General features: G+C 38.0%; 5 protein-coding genes across 10 annotated transcripts; 2 read left to right on the top strand and 3 right to left on the bottom strand.

Annotated features, from left to right (window-relative positions):
• Positions 1-2,210: 2,210 nt before the first annotated feature.
• On the bottom strand, positions 2,211-5,736 carry LOC104737694 (CAAX prenyl protease 1 homolog). Of its 2 annotated transcripts, XM_010457934.3 has the most exons (14): positions 5,567-5,736; positions 4,640-4,787; positions 4,471-4,555; positions 4,289-4,384; positions 4,120-4,185; positions 3,934-4,032; positions 3,692-3,805; positions 3,476-3,586; positions 3,326-3,388; positions 3,147-3,239; positions 2,940-3,053; positions 2,768-2,839; positions 2,615-2,680; positions 2,211-2,539 (listed from the first exon to the last, which is right to left on the bottom strand). In XM_010457934.3, the coding sequence occupies exons 1-14, from the start codon at positions 5,595-5,597 to the stop codon at positions 2,423-2,425; spliced, it is 1,275 nt and encodes a 424-aa protein (XP_010456236.1). In that variant the 5' UTR covers positions 5,598-5,736; the 3' UTR covers positions 2,211-2,422. The 2 variants fall into 2 exon arrangements, with proteins under 2 accessions (XP_010456236.1, XP_087337831.1); XM_087481705.1 differs by having other exon boundaries at positions 2,211-2,680; positions 5,567-5,733.
• A 177-nt stretch (positions 5,737-5,913) lies between these two features.
• LOC104737693 (large ribosomal subunit protein uL5c) lies at positions 5,914-7,603 on the top strand. Its single transcript, XM_010457932.3, has 4 exons — positions 5,914-6,326; positions 6,654-6,854; positions 6,966-7,108; positions 7,261-7,603. Exons 1-4 carry the CDS (start codon positions 6,081-6,083, stop codon positions 7,463-7,465), a joined length of 795 nt encoding a protein of 264 aa, XP_010456234.1. The 5' UTR covers positions 5,914-6,080; the 3' UTR covers positions 7,466-7,603.
• Positions 7,604-7,713: 110 nt separating this feature from the next.
• On the top strand, positions 7,714-14,013 carry LOC104737691 (uncharacterized). Of its 4 annotated transcripts, none has more exons than XM_010457930.3 (11): positions 7,714-8,682; positions 8,780-8,887; positions 9,018-9,220; positions 9,556-9,752; positions 9,926-10,034; positions 10,163-10,443; positions 11,181-11,354; positions 11,454-11,597; positions 12,026-12,107; positions 12,176-13,471; positions 13,625-14,013. In XM_010457930.3, exons 1-11 carry the CDS (start codon positions 8,615-8,617, stop codon positions 13,789-13,791), a joined length of 2,829 nt encoding a protein of 942 aa, XP_010456232.2. In that variant the 5' UTR covers positions 7,714-8,614; the 3' UTR covers positions 13,792-14,013. The 4 variants fall into 4 exon arrangements, with proteins under 4 accessions (XP_010456232.2, XP_010456231.2, XP_087337830.1 ...); XM_087481704.1 differs by having other exon boundaries at positions 7,781-8,682; positions 9,018-9,285; XM_010457929.3 differs by having other exon boundaries at positions 11,181-11,597.
• Positions 14,014-14,303: 290 nt separating this feature from the next.
• Positions 14,304-16,343, bottom strand: LOC147930042 (uncharacterized). The gene is made up of 4 exons (XM_087480843.1): positions 16,312-16,343; positions 16,143-16,172; positions 14,641-15,330; positions 14,304-14,550 (listed from the first exon to the last, which is right to left on the bottom strand). The coding sequence occupies exons 1-4, from the start codon at positions 16,341-16,343 to the stop codon at positions 14,304-14,306; spliced, it is 999 nt and encodes a 332-aa protein (XP_087336969.1).
• LOC104737690 (protein REVEILLE 5-like) lies at positions 15,980-18,172 on the bottom strand. 2 transcript variants are annotated; one of them, XM_087481703.1, is made up of 8 exons: positions 17,703-18,172; positions 17,551-17,608; positions 17,174-17,447; positions 16,949-17,074; positions 16,728-16,837; positions 16,546-16,605; positions 16,273-16,459; positions 15,980-16,172 (listed from the first exon to the last, which is right to left on the bottom strand). In XM_087481703.1, exons 1-7 carry the CDS (start codon positions 17,936-17,938, stop codon positions 16,418-16,420), a joined length of 906 nt encoding a protein of 301 aa, XP_087337829.1. In that variant the 5' UTR covers positions 17,939-18,172; the 3' UTR covers positions 15,980-16,172; positions 16,273-16,417. The 2 variants fall into 2 exon arrangements, with proteins under 2 accessions (XP_087337829.1, XP_087337828.1); XM_087481702.1 differs by having other exon boundaries at positions 16,312-16,459; positions 17,703-18,166.
• Between the last annotated feature and the right edge of the window lie 1,364 nt (positions 18,173-19,536).

The following is a 19,536-nucleotide window of genomic DNA, read 5'->3' as shown; positions in this document are numbered from 1 at the left end:
TTCCAAGAACAATCTTTGAAACCATTAGAGTTCAAGAAGGTCCGCTTGAGTGGTCAGATGAAGAGGAAGATATGTATGCTGAGTTTTATACAAAGGATGCCAGAACAGGACATATCTATGATGTTAAGCATAAACTGATTCCAGAGAGTAAAAATTCGACACCAATATCTCCAGATAGCAGGCAACCTGATAAGGGAGTTTCTTCTACTTCTGAGATTCTTCAGCTGGGAAGCATTCGTCCACTATTGATACAGCTCAAGCTCTGCAAAGACATACAGAAGTAGTACAGAGGCTCATACAGAATCATCCACTATCCAAGATGATTTGAGATGTTTTTAACTGTTGTTTTCTCAAGCAGGGGGAGAAAGAGTTGGTCTGAGATTCTGGGGGAGTTTTTTTGTTTTGTGTTTTGGTGCTGGTCTGAGATTCTGGGGGAGTTTTGTGTTTTCATTAATGCTTTCGAGTTGTTGGTTCATTGTGTTTGTATGTTTGACTATGGTTCGGTGATCATTTTGGTTTATGTTTTTGAACGGTTGACTATGCTTAAAGTTATTTGTTTTAAGTCTAAACCAACTTCAAAATTCTTATGCTTGAGAAGCACAAAGTTAAAAAGGGGGAGATTGAAGATGCGGCATTTGTTCAAAAGGGTGAACTACTTCAGAAGAACAGAGTATTAGTACAAGAACAGAGTATCAAGTTATTTATGTCGGCATATATAAAGCTGGAAGATTTACACATGACAAGAAGGCCCAAGAAGCTTCTAGAAGATCAAAGAGCTTCATGTTTACAATAGGAATGTAAACATGAAGAAAGAGGGAAATTTCCTAAAACATAAAGAAAAAAGAAATTGTCCAATTCCTATTAAGATTAGAATAGGTAGTTTGCCCTTTGTGTGACATATGCCTAGTTCTATAAATAGGGTGCAAAAGCTGAATGTAAGCTTTAGCACAAACAAGAGAAAGTTAACCTAGCTACTAAATTTTAGTCTTTAAGAAAATAAAAAAGCTAAGAACTTAGAAAGAGCTTGAGGTTTTTTTAAAAAGAGTTTTGAAAAATTAGAAAATTGTTTAGAATAAACTTGTAAACAGATTTTCTATTAATCAAAGAAGAGTTTAAAGAAATCATTGTTTCATTGTTCAGATCATAAGTTTTCAAACTTTCAAAAAAGATTAATCACTAGAATGCATTAATAATAACTAACATTTAGTTCGTAAAAAAAATGTATGATTTGGAGGAATTTGGATACTTTCACTTAATTTTTATTTTTATTTTGCTTTCGAATTATGTTCTTTTTTCCACGCTTTTTTTTTTTAATCACACTAGACGACGTATAGATAAGGAGGATGAGATGTTGTAGAGTTGCCAGATCGGCATTCCATTTGACAAAAGAAAAATAGAGAATATTTTTTTCTTTATTCCTTTCATTAAATTAATAGTAGTAAATCCTTTTTACAATAATGACTACTATAATAAATTAAGTGGATCATCAATTCAAGGATATAAAACTTTAGTCAATTTAAAATTTGTATGCGTCAAAGGACCCACGAGCATAAGTTTCCAAATTTATTTTCAGTGTAGTTTTTGGAAATCCGTGTCCGTATCAAGACAAAGAGATATAACTATATGGCTAAATTCTAAAATTAATGGTTGATTGGATTCACCAAAAACATAGTTTCTTTTTTTGCGATTTAATGTTCTTCTGAGTTTTTAACAGGTTAAGTTTAATCCTTGTTTAAGAAGGTTGCTTTTAAAGTTAATATAATGATGAGAATAGAAAAAGATAAAAAGATGATGTTGGGGAGAAAAGAGAAATCCATTATTGCACCATCATAGCAAGATATGTATTATTTCCACACAAAAAAAATAAAATAAATAATAGTAGTAATACATTTGTGTCAAATGCTTCTTACCTTCTTTTGAGTTTTTAGTTTTTACAATCAAAAAGTTGTACGAGTCAAGTTCCGTATTGCTACTGATTCCAATGTTCCATCTCCGTTATGTAGATTTTGTTCAACAATTCTGCGCTGCTGATTATGATGTTCAATCTATCTCTTTTACACGATTTTCCAACATGTAGGATTGGGACTGTGATAGTAACTCCAATCATAATAAGCTACGTTACTTCAACCTTATCACTTTCAAAGCAGGTATGGAGTATTATTACCACTTCTAACTATATTAGACGACTGTAACAGGCGAAAAACGGTTGATGATCATATCAAACAGTGAGTGATTCCACTTTAAAAAACACAAAACCAGTAGTAGCAACTAAGCATTTGTCCCCCCGAACAAAAGTAGTAACTAAGCAAAAAACCCATTGTAAAAGTAACAAAAGAGGCCTGCGCCTATAAGGTATTTCACTTTTTGTTTAATCTTTCACCTAAAAGTCATTGATCCTTACAAGAGACAAGGATATACGGACTTAATCTGTCTTCTTGTCTTCTCCATCAATGGCTCGAAGCCTTTCAACAAGAGGAGGATGTGAGTAGTGATAAGTTGAGTACAACGGATCAGTGTTCATTGCTGATAAGTTCTCTTCCTGAAAAACCCAATCAGATAAACCATTAAAGTATGAACACAAAATTGCGGAAACAAAATTGCTGCTTTCTCTCACCTGTAGTTTCACTAGAGCCGGACGAAGATCTTTTGCATACCCAAGCTTTACAGCAAAAGCATCAGCCTGCATAAGGAACATTAACTCACATTAGTGATGAGGCAGGCAATGAAAGAAATTATGATTGCATCTTAAAAGATTGTAAGATCTTACCTGAAACTCAAATGCTCGACTAACAAGGTTGAGGCCAAAGCTTACTAGATGTTGTAGAGGTATTACAGTGTGCTGTAAAATCAGACAGGAGAAATAAGATAGGTTTTGGAGTTTTTTTTGTTACTCCCTTTTTGATTCATAACCTGAATGTCCAAAAGCAATGATAACAGACCTGAAATATGATCAAACCAATGAGGACCGGCTGTGTATCAAATCCAAAACTCCTGAAGAGATCAGTGGAGTTTCTGACAAGAGTGTATCCTCCAAATTGCAAGAAGGCAAGGATCTGCAATAAAAACATTGAGAGAGTGTCACTTGAATTCATAAGTGAAATATAGATATGAGTAGATAAGTTTTTGAACTGTCGGTTGAGACTCACTTGAACTGCAATGAACGAGTATGTAGTGTGATTCAGTTTCCAATGTCCTAGCTCGTGTGCAATAACAGCCACAATTTCATCTTCATTCTTGCACTGCACAAAAGAAGGATTATATTATGTTTCAGAACCAAAATCGGAATGTGAGTACAGCTCGCTTGAAGCATCGAAAGTGACAGTACCTGCTGAATCAATGTATCATAAAGAACAATCCTTTTGTTCTTGAAGAAACCATACATGTAAGCCTGTACGATGTAACAAGAATTATGAGCTTTCTAATGGTAATCTAGAACAGTAGTCATGACGTGATCTCAAGCATTCAAGTTCCTCACATTGCTATGGCTTGACCTTGTCGATCCATCAACAACAAACAGCTTCTTCAGAGGAAACATTAGAGAAGAAGCAAGTTTCTCAATTTTTTCCCGGAGGTCTCCATCTGGAAGCTAGACCCAAATATAGTGGATGATTAATAAGTTGTCTTGTCTGATAATAATAACATAGTAAAAAAAAACATTGATTTGTAAAATGGCCATGACAGAAATACTCACAGGAGTGAACTTGTTGAAAAGCGGTGCTATCAAGACTGGGTATATAGTCATCATCACTAGAGACAGAATAAACATGAATGCCCACAGGTAGATTGCAAGATAAGGACCTCCTTTCTGGAAAAGAGATTATAATTCCATGCTCAGAGAAAAAAATTTAACACGAAACCTTGGAGCTCTCACTCATTGGAGATTAGTCATATATGTGAAAAACGCAGAAATAAGAGAAACCAGAATCACCAAACCTGTACTATAAAAATAATCGCTGCAACAATGGGTGGGCCTAGTATGACAGAGAGAAGTGTTCCTTTGATCATGTCCCTAATGAACATCCATATCGTTTGCTGTAAACAGAATTTACAGGCATATTTAATCCACATCTCTACTAAAGGAACGCTAAGTCACAAGGTAGTGTTGGAAATACGACTTACTTTGTTGAACCCGTGCCGAGACTCAATCACGAAAGTTGAGTACAAAGAAAATGGCAAATCAGTGATCTGCATCAGAAGATAAAAGAAATATTATTATCTTAAGAAAATAGATACATTGATCCTAAAAGTATAACTGTATAAGACTCCATGAAGGGGTAATTTGAAAAACCTGTGACCATGTCATAACACCAGCCAAGAATGAAAGAGTATGCAGTATTTCATTCTCTGGGTCGAGGCCTAGCCTAGGTAGAACAGCTCCAGATATCTAAGGTACAAATGAATATTAATTTTTTTAATATAACATCTTTATATTCAAAAGGATATACTTAATACTGAAACCAGGATATGTACCTTCCAAAACCAAGGCAAGATCCCAAAGAACAAAATTGCGGAGTCCATAAGTATAGTCACAAACTCATGAACAAAGTGGAAATAGCTGTAAGAATGAAACATCCTCAGTGAGTCAGTGATAGCCTTGGCAATTATAGGAAACAAACACAATATATAAATAAGACGAAACCTTTTGTCAAGACTGTATGCTCGTGATTTCTCAAACTTTTCTTGGCTAATCACTCCAACCAAGGTTTTCGGGAGAGTTGGAAGCTTGAGAGCAGTGAGTTGCCTCAGATCCAAATATGTCTCAAAAATGTACATCACTATCATAAAACCTGAAAGTAAAAAACAGAACAGGAATATAAATGCCAAAACATCATTTTTATTTCAATAAAACCTTCTACTTTCCAATCAACTAGATATAAAAGGATCAAATGCTGTTCATATGATTAAGCTAAGTTTGACTATTTACGCCAAGCAATCTATCTATGTGAGTACAGCATAGGCTCCTGAAATATGGATCTCTTGTACTGATGGAAAGATTAAACCATTGACAGAGTTTTGATGCACCTATCTACATTCACAAAAGGTTACACAACACTAAACACATTTCAAAACAACTCTAGAAAACCCTAGTTGCTTTCAGGAACATCATACCCTAAAAAAAAGCAAGAAGATTTCCCCAAAAACTCTAACTGTAGTATGACTTAAACACAGAAAAATTTCAAGATTCTCAATTTCAAAACTGAAATGGGAGAAAAAGACTCCGACTTTTCTTCACTAAACCCTAAAAAAATTGTTGAATAGAGAGAGAGAAGCATAAATAAAGCTCCGTATACTCTAATAATACGAGGACACAAACAAGGTCACGAAACCTCAGATCAAACGCACAAGTAAGACAAGAAACAGTTCGATTAACAAAAACCTCAGATCAAGATACAAAATATCTGAAAAGATTCCTAATTTAGAAACGAGAAGCAGAGACGATGGTGTATAAAACCAGTCATGGAATCGCAACACACACAACAAAAAGAAACCAAAACCCAAACAAAAAACGCAATGCGACGAGTGAAACCGGAGAGAAGAATGTCTCAGTAAAGGTTTTGAAACTTACCCACGACGGTTTCCATGTAAGGAATCGCCATGGCTGACAAAACGAGTACCCTGAGACGCGAACGAAGAACGAGAAGCAAATCGAAGAAAGAAGAGAGAAACCAAAAAAGCTTGGGAGAGGTTTTGAGTTTTGACCCTCTTCCCTCGGGTCGGTGTGGTGTGATATGTAAAAACGACAAAAAAAAATACGGGTACGGGGTTTATAGCATATGGGCTGGGCTTTGGGCCCATTTTAAACAACCCCCCTATATTTTTATTTAATATCTCATTTGACCCTATATAATATTTCTGATAGTTAAATCTCCCCCGGATCATTTTAGAATTATAAAATATTGGGTGGTTTAATAGAAATATTCTGTTTTCTAGGGGCTCAACAAGAAAAATCCTTATCTTCAAACCATGGAACAAATTACAGAAGGTGCCACTGGTTATCTCACAAATAACCGAACGAACGCCGAGAGAGCTCAGTCTTGGTTCTCTCCTCTGCTTAACTTTATCCACTTGGAGCTTCGACCATGGCTTCTCCTTCGCTTCTGCAATCTTCTGCTTCTTCGTTTCACGGCCGTTTTCCTCAGTTAGCGGCTCCATCCTCCGCACGGATGCTCTCTCCGCCGCTCAGAAACGTGGTGAAAGTCTCGGCGTCCGAAACTGTGCTGGTCGAGAAATCTGAGGCCGAGAAAACTCAGCGGCTCAAAACCGCGTACCTCGAGAGGATTATCCCTGCGCTCAAAGAAGAGTTCAAGTACGTTAATATCCACCAGGTAACCTCAATCAAATACTTCCCTCTAAGCTCTCAAACCTAGTTTTTGTTCTGTTGAATTTGGGCTTTTTGAGGGAATGTTAGAATGGATTCTGTGAATGTCGTGTCTGAAAATATCTGATGGGTTCAGATGAGTGAAGCAGTCTAGATTTAAAGCTTGTTGTGTTGATAAAAGGTACTTATTGAGATATTTGTGTCTTGTTCTATTTTTTCAATTTGAAGTCTGATCATATTGGGCTGTTTGGGTGTGTACCATTTTCCAATATGTGAATGCGGTGTGTCGTTATGGTCTTTGATGTGTCTCTGCTTGGTACATCTTATCTACCAGGTTCCAAAGGTACAGAAGATTGTTGTGAATTGTGGTATTGGAGATGCGGCTCAGAACGACAAGGGTTTGGAGGCTGCAATGAAAGATATTGCCCTTATTACAGGACAGAAACCTATCAAGACGCGAGCTAAAGCTTCCATTGCAACTTTCAAGATCAGGGAAGATCAACCGCTTGGTATTGCTGTCACTCTCAGAGGAGATGTGAGTTCCCCCCTTCTCTTGCGCTCATTCTTTGAATCTTGACTTATCAAACTTTCATATTTGAGTTCTTTTACAATATTTAGACATTTGTGATATTGGCTCTTGTGACAGGTAATGTACTCCTTCTTGGATCGTCTGATCAATTTAGCACTTCCGAGAACTCGAGATTTCCAAGGTGTGAGTCCCAGTAGCTTTGATGGGAACGGAAACTACAGTATTGGTGTGAAAGACCAAGGTGTATTCCCTGAAATCAGGTCAGTTATTCTTTTGTATCTACCCTCAAAAGCCATGAAACTTCTTAGCCAATGGTCCATCAAGATCAAGCTTGGGTTCCCTTTAGTCCAATCTTTGGTCACAACTCAGAACAGTCTAAACTCTAATGTTGGTTGGTTATTTACACTTTCAGATTCGATGCCATTGGAAAAACGAGAGGAATGGATGTATGCATCAGCACGACGGCTAAAAGCGATCAAGAAGGACAGAAACTATTGGCTCTGATGGGAATGCCGTTCAGGGAAGGAGGTGGTGGCAGCACAGGTGCGATAGTGAGGAAGAAGAAACTAAAGTCTCATCATTTCGATGCTAAAGGAAAAGGAAAGGCAAAGAGATGAACATAAGCTGCCTTATTGTATGTGTATTGTCTGTCTTCTGTAAACCATTTCATGTTTCAGAAAACACCTTCCTTTTGTAATGTTTTTGTTGCATGCTTAAGATGATGATAAGAAGAGTATATTGAGTTAATTTGATAACAACACCAGGAGGAAGATGTGATTCTTCTTCTTTCATGGGTAGCACTATTAGCAAAGTTGAAAATAAATCAAGGTTATTTTATGTAACTCTTGAAACATTTGGAATTATTATGCAAAATAAATTAAGCGCGTGAATTGGCGTGAGAAAGTGGCGCGTGGGAGTGTCAAAATTTGGACCTTCCTCATTGAGAGAAATCTCTCTGTCTCTCTCTTCCTTGTTTGTAAGACTTCATTCGATCTTTCTCTCTCTCTCTTTTGTTTTTCATCAATCGATCGAAAAAAACACAGCAAAGAGCTAAAGCATCTTTTTGCAGATCGGAACCCTAATTTGTGTTTCTCTGTTCTCCTTGCGTTATCGAATCCGCGACTTCTTTTTTTTTTGTTGTATTTTTCGTTTTATTTCTATATTATTATTATCTTTTCAGATGGATTCTGGAATCCTTGTAATTCCCCAATAGCGCTAAAAACCCTAGCTGTCGACGACCTTAGATTACTGCTGGAAACTATCATTTCTCTCCCGATTTGGATTCGGAACTTTTGATTTGTTGGGTGAGAATTTGGGGGAGGGGGCTTCTTCACCAGTTTGTGCTAGTTTTTTTTTTTTCTTTTTTTTTTGGTGGTTTTAGCTGTGATTTCTCTTGAGTTCTGGGCGAAATATCTTAGTAGCACAAACTTAGATTGCCGTACTGTACATAGAGCTTAGATCGTGACGACGACGACCTGATGAAGTTGCTGCTGGTGGTGAAGCGTGGGTTTCGTTTTTAAGTTTTGCTAGTGTTGATCATGCTGAGTGTTCTTGGTGGTTATTAGAGAGAGAGAGAGAGAGAGAGAGAGAGAGAGAGAGAGAGAGAGAGAGCCGAGAAAATTGTAAGAAGATTTGCGTTTTGGGGAGTATTTACTATAGACAACTACTACTGTAGAGTTACTTGATTAAGGCGTTTGAGAACAGAAACTGGTGTTTTTTCTTGACCTTCATCAGCTAAGATATTGTGTATCGCCCTGCATTTTATAATGAGTATAGCAAATGAACAACAATTTCCCATGGATCAACTTGTCGAAACCAGTGATGATTCCAGAAAGTATATTTCTCTTTTTTTTTGTAAATCATGTCTTTGTTGTGCTTCTCATTGTACGTTTCTGCTGCGCAGTTCTAATTGTTTTTTCGCATTGAATCAGGAAACCAAGAATATCATACACGAGAAAGTTTCTTTTATCCTTGAGTGAGAAAGATGTTTGCAAGAAGCTGCCTAATCTGCCCGGTGAATTTGATGAAGCACTGTTGCTGTGAGACTCTATTCCATAGTTTTTATTTCTACAAACTGTATAAATGTGTTTGATTATGTAGTCGTCTTATCTACTTAACTATCTGGTTTGGAGTGACATGTCCTCATCTGTACACTCTTTCTTTGAGCAGTGACTTCGAAGATCCTTCACCCGAGCGAGTAAGAATTTCTGGCGATTTTTCGTCCCATGGTTTCAGGCGGAATGACTATAGTTCATCCCCTCCCACCAGGGGTGAATTAGGTAGTAACTCTCGAGGCATTCATGGAAGATGGGAAGGGCGCTCAGGTGGATGGAATGATAAAGATAGCGATTCACATTCAGACCGGGACTCAGGTAGCCTGAGCCTACTCGTATCCCATTCTTTACATGCTGTATCATGACGTTACTACAGTAACAAGGTGGATTAGTACTCTGAATAGTACCTTGTTGTTATCTTTGATCTATAAAATACCCCTATCATTTATTTCTTTCTGCATAGAGTGTTCAATTTTATGACGTAAATTTTATCCTGCTGGCTGTTCGATATGTGTAAATTTAGATTCCCACTTTTTTACTAAAGCTAATGACATGAAGTCTGCTTTTCTAGTGAACATGAAAAGAAGGCCATAGCGATTTTTTTTTGGAATTTAGGTGTATTATAGTTGATTTTTAATTGTATATTTTGTTAGGAGAGCTTGGGAGGCGTTCTGGTATGCCATCTCGGAGGCCTTGGCAAGCACCTGAGCATGATGGACTTCTGGGGAAAGGTTCTTTCCCTAAGCCTTCTGGATTTGGTGCAGGAACATCAGGCCCCAGACCTCAATCTAATGACTCACATCAGCTGAGTAGAACCAATGAACCATACTATCCTCCTCGCCCATACAAGGTTAAATACCCAAATATCTGCTGTAGTGATCTTGAATAGTCTCTGGTACCATTGATTGTTGCATGCTGCTCCATTAAGTTACTGGGTTTCATCAGCTGGTTTGTGAGGTGTATTTGAGTAAATTTGAATGAGTTAACGGCACAGATTCCTAAATATCTCATGTACATTTGTAGGCGCCACCTTTCATCAGACGTGACACTAGAGACTCACTCAATGATGAGACATTTGGTTCTTCTGATTCTACGAGTGAAGATAGAGCAGAAGAAGAAAAAAAAAGAAGAGGTACAGGGGATTTATTGACTTTGATGTGTTCTAAACTTAGCTCTCTGCCAGTTTGTGAGCATCATTCAGTTTATCCACGAATTTCTTTTTGTGTCAATCTTTAATTGACATTGTCAACTCTCCATCAGCTTCTTTTGAGTTGTTGAGGAAGGAACATCAGAAAGCATTCCAGGAGAGGCAAAAATCAAACCCGGACTTACGTAAAAACGACTTTGATTTTACTGAACTTCTTGGGGAGTCCAAAGATGAAAAAGGGCGTCCAAGTAGAGGCGATGAAGTCAATAATACTCCAACGATTCCTGGTTCTAATAACACCTCTTTTTCTTCTCAAAGTAGTGCACCCAGACCGCTTGTGCCTCCTGGTTTTGCAAGCACAATTTTGGAAAGAAAACAAGGGGAAAAAACGCAAGTAAGTCGCTATCTTTCTGAGACCCTCATCCATACCTAATATCTGAGTTTTAGGAAGGTTACGTTATTGTTTGCATATTTATTGTTAAAGTCCTAAGGGTAGCGAAATCCATGAAGAAGAATCACAGTAGAGAGAACTTTATGATAATATATCAAATCTTCTCCCAAATTTAAGGTACAAAGTTTAGAAGTGGCTTTCGTATAGAAATAGTTGGAGAGGGGAATTTGTTACCAGAACTTTACAAGTCCTGATAGAATGATTTTGTGCAATTGATGACAGTAAAGTCAAAGGAAAAGTTCATTCCTAGTTCTTCTTTCAAGTGAAAAGCTTTAAACATACTTTTTGGATTCTATGTTTTAGAGTGTAAGTCGTTTAGAGTAAGGGAATGGAGGAATATAGGATATTATATTGAGGAATAGAGTATATTAAAAATCTCACTAAAAATTCCCATGATACGAGCTGAAACCTTCCATCTTTGATATCATATATTCTTTTAATAACGCCTTTGTTGGGTGTATGTGATCTAAGGCTGCGGTTGCTTGATCGATCACTTTAATTGGACATCATTCGGTTACTGTAATTAGTGAGGGTTGAAGTTTGAATGTGGTGGCTCCTTTTGTTTTAATTTATCGTAAATATTTTGTTCGAATGCATGCTCTGATTAGTATTTTGATTTGCTAAGTTTTCCACTATCTTTGGTTGCACCTGTTAATTACTTGTTATCACACCATTTGCAGATTGAAACTTCTCAACATGAGCGTAGTCCTTTAAATTCCAAAGGCATTAATGTGGTGAATGGAACATCTGTTAATAATGGGGAAAAACCGTCGGGAATCAAGATAGGTTCAAGTGAGGTGCTGATAGAAGGTGAAGATGGTCGTGTCTCCTCCACTGATGCAAGTGAACGGGCTGTTAGTATCTCCTCATTTCTAGGAATATCTACAGATACAGTTCATAAGGATAAAAGTTTTGAAAAGCTTTCCTTCATCTCTACTCCTGCTGAAACCCAGGGGTACCCTAAAAAAAGTGAGCAAGCTACAATGACGTTGGACAATAAGAAAAGCTTGGAGATTTCAGAGGGGCCATCAATTCTGGATAAGATATTCAACACCGCTATAAATTTGAATACTGGTGACTCCTCTAATATTACTGAGGTGAGTTTTTTCTAATGTCATAGCTCGTGTATCCTTGGAACTTCAAAATTCTGCTCACATGATAGCTCTTCCATATATGCGAATCCTCATGTTACTGCTTGTCAATATGCACTTCATATTTGGTCCAAATGATGTGTCCTTCTTTCTGATGTAGTTTCCACTAACCAGTCATAAATGAGGCTTTTTCCCTATAAGATATTGATTGGGAAAAATGATGGATAACATAGTTTGTCTTTTCTCTTAGTAAAGCAAATGATGGTCCATGTGTTATATAAACAAAATCAAATGTTTTGTCCTGAGGAAATGACTGTTTTTTGTGACATGATATGGTACACATATTTAGACTCGTTTATGTGCATGCATCATATATGCACTGTGGAATTTGAAGAATCTCATTTGACCTGACGTTGGTCCACACATCTTTGTAGAAAAAAGTCGAAAAGGTAGAAGAAACACGGAGTCCTCAGATCGCTAAATCCTCCAAGTTCGCACATCTATTTCTTGAAGAAGGTAATCCACTCACTGTTATGCTACAATTTTAATGTTTTTTCCATTCTAATGTTCTTGTTTTGGTGCAGATAACAAACCAGTCGAAGATCTCCCATCCAGTGGGCCACCAAGAGGCTTACTGTCACTACTTCAAGGTGCAGATAAGTTGCAAACCTTTGATACAAAAGCAAAGGGAGAATTATCAACGGATTTTCCTTTTCAAGGCCATTCCACTAAAAGCACGGATCAGTTAAGTAAACCAGTAACAGCTGTTCCACCTGTTCTCACTTGTGAAGACCTTGAGCAGTCTATTCTGTCAGAAGTCAGTGACAGCTATCATCCACCTCCGCCACCAGTTGACCAAGACTTGAGTGTTTCTTCAGTAAAAAAGACCAAACAGCGGAAAACATCTGTTGATGACCAGGCTTCGCAGCACCTTCTTTCTTTACTACAGAGAGGTGCAGACCCAACTAGTCAAGAGATGCAGCTACTTTCAGTTACAGAGAGGAGACCACCACCTTCATCTGTGAAATCAACTACAGCTGGAGAAGCAGATCCAGGGAAGTCTTTGACTCTTGAGAATCTGTTTGGTAGTGCCTTCATGAACGAACTGCAGTCAATTGGAGAACCAGTCTCTGGAAGAGCTATGGTTTCTGATGCTCCAGGTGTCCCACTTCGATCAGAACGATCTGTTGGTGAACTGAGTCAAAGAAACCAGATCAGACCTGACGGTCTCCCCGGAGGGATTCTAGCCCTTCCAGAAGATGGTAACTTACTTGCGGTTGGCGGTCATGCAAACCCACAAAAATACATCTCTTTTCCAGGGTCTCAGAATCAAGAGCCTGAAGTAGCTTTCAACATCTGGGACAAGTTAGCTGCCTTAAACTCTGGTCCAAGGAACGAAAGACCAACAATGGGAGGTCAAGATGGTCCTTTTCTTCACCAACATCCCCAACAATACGCCACCGATCCCTCTTCTCACTTGAATGGTTCAGGCCCAGTATTCCATCCGTTCGATTCACGACATGCTCATGTAAAACCTCAGCTCGATTTCATGGGACCAGGAAGCATCATAGCTCAACATCATGATCCTCCACCAAATCACCAGTTTCCACCAAACATGATTCATCGTCCACCTTTTCATCATACAACAACCAGTGGACACCCCGAGTTTGATCGCCTTCCTCCACATATGATGCAGAAGATGCATATGCAAGACAACCTGCAACACCAACATCTAATGCAGGGATTCCCGGGTGGTGGTCCACAACACCATCACTCTCCTCATGTAAACAATCAAATGCCCGGGCTCATTCCCGAGTTAAATCCGTCACAAGGCTTTCCCTTTCCCCATCGCCAGCCCAATTACGGTATGCCACCACCAGGTATAATATAAGGGAACATACAACTCTCACTCATTTTTGGCCTTGGATAAAAAGATGTGCGTACTTGAGTCTACTGATCTAGGGACCCTTTATTAATATCAGACAATTCAGGGACTAGTAGACTGAGTCTACTCACGTTTTTTGGCTTTTCAGGTACTCAAGTCAACAGAGGAGAGCATCCAGCTTCACTGCAGGCACTGTTGGGGATTCAGCAGAGGATAGACCCATCCAAGCAGATACCAACAGTGGGTCAAGCCGGTGGTCCTAATCGTCAAGGCTCTATGGGACATGAACTCGACCTTGGGTTTGGCTACAGGTAAACTCTGCTCTGGCCACAGTCCTCTCAACACCCTAAGAGGTTTGTCTACCTAACAGTGAGTTGCTTTGTGATGTGCTAGTAAAATTACCATTTGTGATTTTTTTTAAGAAAAAAAAAAAAGAAAAAGGAAAAAATTTATACTCTTGTCTCTGTGAACTCTCGTTTCTCTTGCTGCTTGTCATATGAAGATGCTTTTTAACTAACAGTGGTAGAATTTGATAAACGTTCGAGTCCATGTTATTGGAGTATTCTATTTTCGGTCTTTCGTTTCTTTAAAACCGAACCGTAGTTTAAAGTCACAAGGGGTCGAATTTTTTTATAGAGCAGTAAAAAACAAAAGAACAGAGATTAAATTATAAAATTTATGACGAGAGCGGCAGTAACTTAAATCTCTGATTCATAAACTAGTAAGTAAAATATGAATTAAGAAAACTAGACAAGAGGAGCAAGCCAGAAGTGAGAGGGCTGGAAGAGGTCCAAAGGGAACTGATGGATAGCACCCGTGGCAATGTCCTAGATACCGGCATTGGGGATGGACCCAAGAGCGACAAAATAGATGGAGTTAGGCTTAAGTCCCGGGTACATAGCGGAAGAAAGACAGAAAGCTTCATTCTTTCCAACAAAAATGCGGAGATCCCCAATATCTTCTGTGTAGCTCATCTCAAAATTGGATTGCTTAAACACCGTGAATCGTTTTGCATGGTGGGCGAGACGGTGGTAGGTCAGAGCTTGCTCTTCTGTGTGGGAGGTCTGGAAGTAGCTGCATCAATAGGGGAGAACCTAACTCAGTGAAATAAAAGAAAGAAGAAAAACTGAGGAATAAGGTAAAGAAATAAATCAAAATACAAACCCGGTAACATGGAAGAATTCACAATCTTGAGAAGGTGACTCCACTAAGTAATGGGTTGCGAAACATGACAGCATCATTTCAGCGACTGACCGAGTGAAAACGGGGTTTTTAGTACGACGAAGTGGAGTCAACCAAGAATTGTCCCAAGAGGAGCTAGTATCAGAGTATGTGTGTAGATCCCAAGCGGCCAAATACTGACTTCCCTGAGTCGTCATATAAAACTTTTGGTGTCTATTGGAGTAGACAATGCTAGAGGTGTTGTAGTGGTTCTGACGTAGATGGACATGGTTCCATGTGGCGTACTCCTCATGGGAAGGCCTGCAGAAACTGAAACGAGGTCCAAGAAACTTCACAGCCAAGATACAATCATCATCTTCCTCAGGGGAGGACGAAGAGAGAGACACATTCACGATACTCTGAGGGGGATGATTAGGATCAGACAAGGACGGAAGGCGTGTGTAGGGGATACAGTGTTCACTGTTGTCTGACCTTGGTGAGAGAAGTATGGAGCGTTCGTCGTCTGGTCCGGATATAAGAGCTAGCCATCCACGGGAGGATCCTATAGGATATGATTCCGAGAGTTTACTGGATTGTATCTGGTCTGGGAACGTGATCGTCTCCTCTTTCCTCGGGTCGAATAATCTTGTATCGACATCGACCACTCTACCATCCGTCCATCCGAATCGGGATCTGTATGAACATGTGACACAACCTCGTCCTTAAGATACAGATACGGGGTGTGGCTTGACAACGAAGAGAACAACCGCTCAAAAACTGGCCTCCTCTATGGAAGCTTCTTCAAGATCTGGCCTAGATACATTTCTTTTTTTGTTTTCTTGGGTTCAAAGTCCCACTCGCAAGCCCTAGTTCTAGATTTTCTTTCATACATATTTATACAACTATTAAAAATATATTAAACGAATGTAAAACTTAATCGGATATTATTTCAAGGATTGTTTAATCATATCAATTACAAACAAAATATTTACTTGAGATTGAGATTGCATTCTGCGAGTTGCAGCAGAAAATTTTCTTGATTAGTATATTTTTTATTTTTGAAATCAATTGATACTATCACTAAAGAAAAGAGAAATTTTCCGAAATTAATTTACTTTTTGGGGAAAAAAATACACGAAACCTTTTTTATTGTCCGACTAATATCTCGTTTAAATAACTTTCTTTTTCTGTCAAAAACTCTAACCCAAATTTTTTTCTTCCAATTTGATCTCTCTTCCAAAAATTAGACAGTTAAAAATTTGGTGTACTTTCTGTATAATTTCCTTTGACACAAATTATAACTGCGATTTCTTCGTTACCAGATTTCATAAATGAAGCGATCTAGATAAAATTGCACCATGTTATGTATACTATATTGGACTGACGAGTTCGAAAAATATTACAACTGAAGACAAATGAAATGATACAATATACACATTCATGTTTAATTTTATTTTATGTACATCATCCTCTTTGCCTTCTCTTCAACTTGTTTTGTCACTCACTGAATCTGCACTTCTTCTGCTGACTGCTGACTGCCAAACCAATATCACACAGACTTAAGATTGATCCAAATTCACTTTTAGCTTTACCAATATAACTGTGCAAAATCCTCTATTATATATACACACATACATAAGACAGGACAAACAAATGTGCTCCACCGCGACTTACAGGGACATAAAAAGCCACAACTCAGTAGCCATCTAGGAATGCACAAACAGCCTTGGATGAATGTCTCTTGCTCTCACATAAGGTACATTGCTGTTTTTACCTATCTCTATTTCAAAGCTTTAGCGCTGTATGATGATATCAACCTCCTCTAGAGCACCAAATCAATAAATACGAAATTACTTGAGTACCCACCGAGAAAGTATTATTAAGAGTGGCAATGAATATACTACTTACTTGCTCTGCAAACTCGGGACTTGTCAGATTTACAGACAGGTTTCTCATTAGTAAAAGAACCTGATGTTACCAAAAAGAAACATAGATATAAGCTTTCTCTATTATATATATAATAATCAGGAATAAAGATTTGAACAAAAGGCTCTGAGTAGGCATTGAGTCTGACTAAACGTGTCTCGTACCGTTTCCATATTTATTGGATCCATCTGCTTCAATCTCTGGAGGTGGCCAGAAGTGTTGGGATCGAAGACACTTCCAATGAAGCTGTAAACTTCAGCAAAATCCGGCATCACTGCATTGAATCCGCCACAAAACAGCTCATCATTGTCAGCGTAAATCTCAAAGATGGTAAAATTAGTAAAAAAAAACACATATAAATAGTAAAGACGACAACAAATTCTACCTCGACGTGGCTTTTCACAACTTTCTTCTTCACTAGGCTTTGTCAATACTTGTACCCTCCTCCGTGTTGTATCTTCCTTACTGCAAATATTCTTAGGAATAGCTGTGGCCGAGACTCCTGGTTCCTCTACAACCACAAAATTCATTACACCACATTGTCAACACCAGTTCACTAACTCAAACTGCCATCAATTCGAAAGCAAAAACACACTCATGGATTTAATACCTTCAATGACCGGTTTAGGCAGATTGGTAGTTGGTTCATGATTCCAAGAAGAAGAGGTAGATGCACAAACAGCCTGGTTTCCCAGCAATGAACGAGAATCAGAGGTGTACAAGTAACCAGGTCCAATGACTTGAGACGTAAAAGCAGCAACATTTTTAGGAGCCTTTTGAGGATAAGGATGAGAAGCTTTCCTCTTGGGACGAGGAGGTGGAAGGTGTTCATTAGCACCACTCTTTTGTACTTTTAGAAAATATTTCTGAGCATGGCTCCTTATCTGCCCAATAACACCATTACTCAAAGAACATCAACACAACAACAACAACAACATCACAGAGTAACAACATAAGTATTAGATTCTTTCTTTAAATTTATTATACCTGTACCACTGTTTTTGATCCAACAAATGCTTCTATTTTCTTCCAATCTCGATCAAATCTGTATAATCACAAAAGAAAATTATATAATCAAATCGAAAAAAACACAATCGATTGAGAAAAAAAAAAAAATGAAAAATTTCTAAGAAACGTACAAATGAAGAGCTTCTAAGAATTTATCGTGTTCTTGCTCTGTCCAATTCTCTCTCGACTTCTTGATTGTGTACGGCTTCCGGATCTTCGTCGTCTGATCTTCTGAAAACGACACCGTATTATTATTAGTTCGTCCGGTGACCGGAGTCGAACCAAATCCATCGGAGGAGCTCGGTAAACTCATATCGACGGGATCGAAATATGGAAAACCCTTAGGCCTAGGGTTTACAGACACCATAGAGCCTTCGAAATCGCGTTTCGCTTTGCGTTTCAGATTCGCTTCGTGGTAAAATAGAATTCGGTACAGCTTTTTTTTGCGTTTCAAAAGATTTGACTTCTGACAGTTTTTTGTTATTTTTTTTCTGGGGAGAAGAACAACAGAGGGGTAGAAAGGTCATTTTAATGTATAATTCATGGCTTTCACTACACGTGTTAGGATCTTGTTGCTCTTGTATGAATTGATTATAACATCATCCTCCACTGCCACTGACGCCGTTAAAAAACCTGAAATTATCAACTTTAGAACAATCTAACGGCTACTAAAGGTGCCCGTGTGTGTGTAGAAACTCACGCTTTCTAGTTTCTAGCATCATCCACAGTTTGTTCTACTATGCAGCAACGTGTACGTTTTAGTCTATTTTTAAATAGAAAGCTGAAGATTATGTTTATTTTTATTTTTTGATAGCAGGAAACTGAAAATTTTATTTCTTCCATAACTAACTGAGAAAAAACTACTATCTACTGTTCGAAGAGATTGTATGTGATTTTAGGGTATTAGCCGGATGTTATCAAGCCCGAATGTTCACCCGAACTAAATGCAAAAATATGCATTTTAAAGGGTTTGAACTCATGACCTTGAGTATTTAAGGGTGTATTTTTAACCATTTTGCCATCTTAATTTCTTTCTCCTAAGATGAAATGTTAAATATTTATATATATACAAGATTTCTAAAATTTATAAATAAAAAAATTAGTTATTTTTTTGTTCATGGTTTGATTGAGTTTGGGTATACCCGAATTACCCGAATCCAAACGGGTAATACCTGAACCAGACCCGAGAATATAAAAAACCCGAACGGGTTCTATGTCTAAACCCGAAAATCCGAAAATCCGAACCTGATCGAGTTCGGGAACCCGAATGCCCAGGGCTACTAATGTCCTCGGCTTTTATGTCACCTTGGTAAGCTCAGTGGTCTGATTTTTAGTACTTGCCTTTTGACTATCTTTATTCCAATAGATCACATTGTTTTGTTTAGATCTAACATGCATGGCTTCTCTGCTTTTGTTTCATTTCTAATTTTGTGCCTTTGACAGGGAACCAATTGAGGTCATAGATGAATCTCATGATCAAGAAGATACCACAGATCTTGATATAATGCATCTTGTTTGTTATTATCGTCTTGAAGCAAAACACTGAGATGAGATTTGGTGGGGTTGATAAGCATATCAAACTTTGGTTAAAGAAGATAAATCACAGTATACCTTCTCTGGACTAATACCTATCAAGAAACCAGCAGGACTTCCGGTAGAAGACAATATACACCTTATGCACTGTTAACTATAATTAGTGTTAGGCTAGCTATTATGATATTCCTGATGCATGGAATAACTAAACTTTCATCATTATTTTGAATTGATTTGGTTTGATTATACGAGCAATTAATTAATTCAAAATTTCCTATGATCTTAGATGGTGAATTAATAAAAGAAATTTAAGTTTTAAATTGCAATACAATAATGGAGAATAACCGAGTTTGGATTTTGTTCCAAGTAATGTAATTTTGACACGATGTAATTTTATTTCTGTTCTAAATGAAAAGTCTTGTGATGGTAATA

Source organism: Camelina sativa, chromosome 13 (assembly GCF_030686135.1).
Source record: "Camelina sativa cultivar CO46 ecotype springtype chromosome 13, ASM3068613v1".
Lineage (NCBI taxonomy): Eukaryota > Viridiplantae > Streptophyta > Magnoliopsida > Brassicales > Brassicaceae > Camelina > Camelina sativa.
The sequence above is the reverse complement of the archived record's forward strand: the minus strand, read 5'-3'. Positions and strand labels throughout refer to the sequence as shown.

What these genes read in the sequence shown, in the direction of transcription:
- LOC147930042 (XM_087480843.1), bottom strand. Translation starts at nt 16,343, where the DNA reads ATGGCTACTGAGTTGTGGCTTTTTATGTCCCT. An exon ending in TTGTGGCTTTTTATGTCCCT is followed by an intron (nt 16,173 to 16,311) that starts GTAAGTCGCGGT and finishes TTGGTTTGGCAG; the next exon opens with TCAGCAGTCAGCAGAAGAAG. An exon ending in GAATTCTTCCATGTTACCGG is followed by an intron (nt 14,551 to 14,640) that starts GTTTGTATTTTG and finishes CTATTGATGCAG; the next exon opens with CTACTTCCAGACCTCCCACA.
- LOC104737693 (XM_010457932.3), top strand. Translation starts at nt 6,081, where the DNA reads ATGGCTTCTCCTTCGCTTCTGCAATCTTCTGCTTCTTCGTTTCACGGC. An exon ending in AGTACGTTAATATCCACCAG is followed by an intron (nt 6,327 to 6,653) that starts GTAACCTCAATC and finishes CTTATCTACCAG; the next exon opens with GTTCCAAAGGTACAGAAGAT. An exon ending in CTGTCACTCTCAGAGGAGAT is followed by an intron (nt 6,855 to 6,965) that starts GTGAGTTCCCCC and finishes CTCTTGTGACAG; the next exon opens with GTAATGTACTCCTTCTTGGA.
- LOC104737691 (XM_010457929.3), top strand. Translation starts at nt 8,615, where the DNA reads ATGAGTATAGCAAATGAACAACAATTTCCCATGGATCAACTTGTCGAA. An exon ending in ATCCTCCTCGCCCATACAAG is followed by an intron (nt 9,753 to 9,925) that starts GTTAAATACCCA and finishes GTACATTTGTAG; the next exon opens with GCGCCACCTTTCATCAGACG. An exon ending in AGAAGAAAAAAAAAGAAGAG is followed by an intron (nt 10,035 to 10,162) that starts GTACAGGGGATT and finishes ACTCTCCATCAG; the next exon opens with CTTCTTTTGAGTTGTTGAGG.
- LOC104737690 (XM_087481703.1), bottom strand. Translation starts at nt 17,938, where the DNA reads ATGGTGTCTGTAAACCCTAGGCCTAAGGGTTTTCCATATTTCGATCCC. An exon ending in GCCTAAACCGGTCATTGAAG is followed by an intron (nt 17,075 to 17,173) that starts GTATTAAATCCA and finishes TTGTGGTTGTAG; the next exon opens with AGGAACCAGGAGTCTCGGCC. An exon ending in ATCCAATAAATATGGAAACG is followed by an intron (nt 16,606 to 16,727) that starts GTACGAGACACG and finishes TGGTAACATCAG; the next exon opens with GTTCTTTTACTAATGAGAAA.
- LOC104737694 (XM_087481705.1), bottom strand. Translation starts at nt 5,597, where the DNA reads ATGGCGATTCCTTACATGGAAACCGTCGTGG. An exon ending in CAAGGTCAAGCCATAGCAAT is followed by an intron (nt 3,389 to 3,475) that starts GTGAGGAACTTG and finishes TACATCGTACAG; the next exon opens with GCTTACATGTATGGTTTCTT. An exon ending in TTGGTTTGATCATATTTCAG is followed by an intron (nt 2,840 to 2,939) that starts GTCTGTTATCAT and finishes CTGATTTTACAG; the next exon opens with CACACTGTAATACCTCTACA.